At 32.8% G+C, this 5856-nt stretch overlaps 1 protein-coding gene across 2 annotated transcripts; it reads right to left on the bottom strand.

Moving 5' to 3' along the window:
* Positions 1-1880: 1880 nt before the first annotated feature.
* Positions 1881-4770, bottom strand: LOC133283576 (probably inactive leucine-rich repeat receptor-like protein kinase At5g48380). 2 transcript variants are annotated; one of them, XM_061480454.1, is made up of 3 exons: positions 4121-4770; positions 3513-3871; positions 1881-2910 (listed from the first exon to the last, which is right to left on the bottom strand). In XM_061480454.1, the coding sequence occupies exons 1-3, from the start codon at positions 4587-4589 to the stop codon at positions 1978-1980; spliced, it is 1761 nt and encodes a 586-aa protein (XP_061336438.1). In that variant the 5' UTR covers positions 4590-4770; the 3' UTR covers positions 1881-1977. The 2 variants fall into 2 exon arrangements, with proteins under 2 accessions (XP_061336438.1, XP_061336437.1); XM_061480453.1 differs by having other exon boundaries at positions 3513-4770.
* Between the last annotated feature and the right edge of the window lie 1086 nt (positions 4771-5856).

The raw sequence follows: 5856 nt of genomic DNA, 5'->3' as shown, positions 1-5856 counted from the left end.
GAATACCAATCAGAGGATGGTATTCTGATTTTGCATGGGAAACCAAAAAGTGGCAATGAAATTTTTTTTAACTTACATCAATTTTTTCAGTAATATTTTGGCTTATTAAATATTTTTTTTAACTTTTCTACCAAATTCACTTTCTCACTATATTCTCAGTAATTGAAGGGTAATTTTTTTTTCTCCTCTATCAAAACAGAGAAAGGATTTTATATTTGAAGCCAATAAAGGCATGAGTAAATCGTACCATGAAACTTACATATACGCTACGGAGATCATTTAGAAATGATAAATGCATAAAGATTCTTTGAAAAGATTTTCGTAAAATAACAAAGCGGTTTATATTTTTTAATAATTGATCAATGATCAAACCCAAAAATATTTATATCTAATTGAAAAGCTTTGCAATTTAAAGTTGTATACAGTGTAAAGTAAAAACGAGAAAGAAAAAAAAAACGAGTATAACATCATTCTTACAATATCATACGGACTTTGATGTTTTATGTTTATATTTTAATCATGGGTTTTACTTCTCTCATGTAGTATGAGAGAAGTTATCTTATGTTGTGAGATAAATAAAGTGGGGCTCACCAATTTTTTTAAAAAAAAAAAAAAAAAGACACGCCTTTTTATGTGAGTGTAACATAAAAGATGAATCTTATGTAACATAAGAGTATGATTTTCCTTTAATTATTACCATTAAGAGATGATGATGATGACGTTAAAGGTTTGCATTCCCATAAAGAGATACTGAAATGAAGTGATATCCAATTCAAAGCTCAACATCTAATATTGTTGAATATTCAATGCAAGCCCAATAAAAAAGGAAAGAGAGAAAAGAAAATAACTCAAGCCCAATATGACCTCTTTAATAGAGACTTTTGCCCAATAACGCAGTCTTAGGAAGATTTATTTTATTTCTTTTAACCACAAACAAATTTTTCAATGCCACTTAGTGAAAAACTGGTTCTTAAAAAGCCCAACTTACAAGCTTGACTTTTTAACTATTCCACTAAGTGTCACGACTCACGACCAAAGTTGCGACCAGGTAAAGAAATTTTTTAAGAAAAATGTAATTGCCACCGATGTTTGATTAGGAAGGGAAAATGATCGGAAAAAACCCATTTAAAAAATGGTATTTGAAATAAGACATAGGTTAGGAGTCAGGTGAACACTAAATCTCAGAACATCCCTAATACGCCCATCTTATAATGATGTTATCATAAATTAGTTATACAAATTAATAACAACCCAAAAATATTTAGTTTACTCTTGTTTGAAATAAAAAATATAAAAAGGTAATGCTTGATGAGGTTAATTCTCACGTAGTGCTCAAATAAAAATATAAATAAGGCTTTGGGTTAAGACAAAAAAATTATTGGGCCTTGGATTTTTTTCTTTCAATCAATTTTTTGAAATTTTTCAATTATTTATTTTTTTCATTTTTGCCGAAATAAAATAACTAAAATGCCCCAAGGTATTCACACTTATTCAAAAATAATAATAATAACCCAGTTATTTCGTTCAACATTTCTTTATTGATATAGCTTGATTTGGATTGACTTCCACACACACCCCCCCTCCCCCCGATAAAATAAACCCAACACACCCTAAACAAAATTAATTAGTTTATATTTGATTTTACATTCCTTGGAATTATGCTTGTTGTCTTCTCCTTTGTTTCGATATTTGAGAAATGCAAATTAATCACCGAATTACAATAGAGGAAAATGTGTTTCCTAATTTGCTTTAAATGACAAAAATTTTGAACATAACATTTAAACCGGAGAGCAGTTATCGACAAAAGATTTCTAATTTGATTTCAAAGAAAAAAAAAAAAAACTAAACAAAGGCATGTCTCTTTCATTTACCAATACATTCATCACTATAGTAATGACAACGATACAAGTAACATTATTTTTTTTCCTAATGTGGCCATGTAGCAAAGCCTATGTATGCAAAATCTTGTCTAATTTTTTATAACTCAACAATTTCATCTATACTAGTAACACAAACAATTTCTGATCCACATGGTGTGTCAAACTCATCATTTAATCCATGTCTTCCCTTCCATATATTGCTCATATTATTGTAAACTTCAAGCACTGTTGGCCTTTGATCTGGTAAAGGCCGAACACACTCACAAGCAACTTTAAAGAGAGTGCACACTTCATTTACAAACCCTTCCCCAGCCAGAGATTTATCAATTGCATTATAAAAATTTGAAGGATTACCACAAAGGTTAGTAGTGCTGAATGAACGGGACAGTTCATTATATGTTTTTCCTGTAATCAGTTCAAAAAGTACACTTCCAAAGTCATAAACATCCTTCTTCCCATCATTTACTTTGAACATCATGCCCAAATTATCTTCAGTGTTGGGATTCATAAATTTGGCCTCTCCAAAATTGGATATTTTGGGTTCAAGATTATCATCTAGTAATATACACTCGGAACATATATTAAGATGCACTATTTGCAAATTGCAGCTATGATGGAGCCATGATAATCCTCTTGCTATCCCAAGTGCAATGTTGACCCTCTCAGGCCATTTCAATCTCATGACTTCACTTTCTAAAGGATGCAACCATTTGGAAAGCCTTCCATTTGACATGTACTGGTATACCAAAATCTTTTCGTTTCTTTCCATGCAGAAGCCAAGCAGGGGCATTATATTTCTGTGTCTGTACTTACCCTGAATCATTATTTCTGAAACGAACTGCCTATTGAACAGTTGAGAGTCTAATAATAGTCTCTTGACAGCTAAGAACTGACCATTAGGTAACCTTCCCTTGTACATTATTCCCATCTTCCCCACCCCAATGGCATTGTCCATAGCAAAGCAGTCAGTTGCATCATGGAGTTCTTCGAACCTTATTGTGGAAGTCAAACTTTCCAATAGGACAGAGATCTGTGGATGCAACTCACAACTATCAATCTTTGCTATATGATTTGTATCAAAATCTTATTATTTGGAACTATTTGAGAATATTAAGTATAAAAAATCATTTCAAGCCAATAGTTATTGAGTAAATGGTACATATTAATTTCATCTATTACATCTTAGCACACCCCACACTGAACAAAATTTCTTTTAAACAACCTCTTTGCAATTATGCAAGAGTAAGGCTGTGTACAAGGATTACTTCCTCCCTACACTCGCTAGTCGGGTTTAACGGGAAGCTTTTTTTTTTTTTTTTTACATCTTAATTAGCACACCCCTTATGCCAAAAGCCTTATAAATTGAAGCATGGACAATGATATCAAGAGTCTTTGTAGGGATTTAAACATGGATAATTCATTTATCCATCACACCAAGAGTATTTTAAAAATTGTAGAGTTGGTGCTGAAATTTTTATCTAAAGAACAATTTCAACCCAAAAACTTAAGTAATTATATGAAAGTTACATTAATAATTTTATATATTATATTTCTAAACTTAAGTCATGAAGTTAATAATACTAAAGATATTTCAAATCAGGGTTTGTCCAGAAAGAGAGAAGAAGAGAGTACCTCTTTGCTTCCTTTCTCTACCAACTGCAGAGGTAGCAATTCGTGCATCTGATTAGCTACCCTTTGTATCTTCCTCCTTGTGATGGAACAAATATATTTGCTCAGTTCTTTAGCTTTGTTTGGGTGGTTTTTTTTTTTCTTCTTCAGTTGGTCGCAAGGTGCACAGTAGGAGTAGGATATACAAACAACAATAACACAAGTCACTGAAAAAACATAACCAACAACAACGCCATCCTTGAATGATTCAAAGAATTTGGTTGAATTTTCCAAGGAAGAGCAGGGTTCCAAAGGCCCTCCACAAAGCCCACTATTATTAGCATAAACATCAGCAGAAACTTCCAATAACTGAGGCACTGGCCCTGACAAATGATTGTTAGCAAAAGAGATTGTTTTAATCCTGGGGAGCAGTCCAAATTCTTGTGGGATTTGACCACTTAACATATTGTTATCAAGTTTAAGAGCATTCAGGTAAGTGCAGTTAGCTAAAGCTTTTGGAATTTCGCCACTGAATTTGTTATTTGAGAGATCAATGCTGGTAGAAAATTTGAGTAATCTTGATATATCAGATGGGATGGGTCCTGAGAGCTCGTTGAGTGAAAGGTTTATACCTACTAATGAAGAGCAATTCTGAAGGCCCCTTGGAAACTGGCCCTTCAGCCCCATGTTAGATAGGTCGATATTTAGTACTCTATTCTCGTCAGGATGCCAGCATTCAACACCATCAAATCTACATATGAAACCTTCGGTGTTGTTGTCCAAGTTCCAGCTCGAGGAGAAGGAATTTAACGGGTCTTCCAAGAAATCCTTAATGGATTTTAAACAGTAGATATCAGTGACAAGAGCATGGCTTGTCATCAAGATACTGAGCAAGGAACACAAGAAGGTTTGGAAGAGAATATCCCTTTCCATTTGAAAAGCCATTTCCGTGCAAATACAAAAACTGAGCCTACAGTTAAGAAGATAAAATCTAAAAGAAGAGGAAGAATAATAAGAATAAGGATAGAGGAAATACTGAAACCTCAAAACAGTTTGAGCTAAGTTGGAATTGAAAATGGCCACGTTCTCACTCAAAACCATACATCAAAGGTTTAAGTATTGAAAACAAAATTAAACTGTCACTCACACATTATAACTATACGTGTAGCACAAATTAGATGGGTTTCTCTATGAAAATAGGAAAAATAAAGAGCACAAAGCTTGTTGGATCATATGCAGAGGGTGGAATATAGCACAAGTGTAGAATCTCTTGAAAAAGAAATTAAGTACCACCTCAACTCAGCATGAAATTTGAGCTATCTATAAAGCCAATAAGCATCAAAGCTAAACAGGAATGGCAAGCACTTACCTGGTTGCCTACTGACTCTGTATGTCTACGCCTCTCACGGTCTCGCCTGCGTTTAAGAGTAAAGACTCATCAAACTTGAACAACAATGAGGGGAATTGGTAGCTTAAATATATATTCCAGTTTTTGTGAAACTCGCCGTGCAATAGAACAAAATTTTTGGAATGAACTTTGATATAGTTTTTCATTTTGTTTTTTGGCCACGTGTTTATTGAGGTCACAAAAATCACTTAATACTGTATAGATTTTTGTGTTCAAAGTTTCAGCTTTTTTGCACAACTTTGATGATACGTGGCAGAGAGTGAACCACTAGTCAGGAACAATTGTGTACTTATTTAGACAACATCTATTCTGACTTTTGAATATTCTAAAGGAGAAGACAACGTGCGTAATTCGAAGGTATGGAAAATCAAATATAAACTAACTAATTTTGACCACAAAAGTCTTTATCAAATTGTTCGTGACTTTTGGTTCACTCTGCGCCATGAGTAAGAAAAGTTGCACAAAAGGCTGACACCTTAATTATAAAAGTCTTTATATTATCTAGCAATTTTTGTGACATCTATAAACACGTCACATCATCAAACAAAAGACGCTATAATAATCAATAACTTTGAACACTTTGGAAAAAAATTTATGTTGCGAGGTTAATAGTATTGAAAATTGTGGCAGATGTGTTAATGTCCCAAGAATCAACCACCTTAATTTACTTTTTTTAATAATTCTCATGTAATATGAAATGAAAAATTCTCATACTTATCATTTGATTTATGTGTTGATATGAATCTCACACATGACTATTTCTAATATATGAGGTCTACATTGTTGAATAACAAGAGAGAAGAGAGGAACATTGAAAATAATATTGTGTGTATTGATATAATGAAACATTTACAATATATAGACACTCTAATGGGTTAAGCCCAAACCTAATACAAAAGAAATAAGGAAACCCTAATTATATAAGAAATAAGAAAATCCTAATTATACAATATAATTCTA

This window comes from Gastrolobium bilobum, unplaced genomic scaffold (genome assembly GCF_033153095.1).
Source record: "Gastrolobium bilobum isolate Gb01-03AN ecotype WA unplaced genomic scaffold, APGP_CSIRO_Gbil_v1 utg9509, whole genome shotgun sequence".
Taxonomy (NCBI): Eukaryota; Viridiplantae; Streptophyta; class Magnoliopsida; order Fabales; family Fabaceae; genus Gastrolobium; species Gastrolobium bilobum.
The sequence above is the reverse complement of the archived record's forward strand: the minus strand, read 5'-3'. Positions and strand labels throughout refer to the sequence as shown.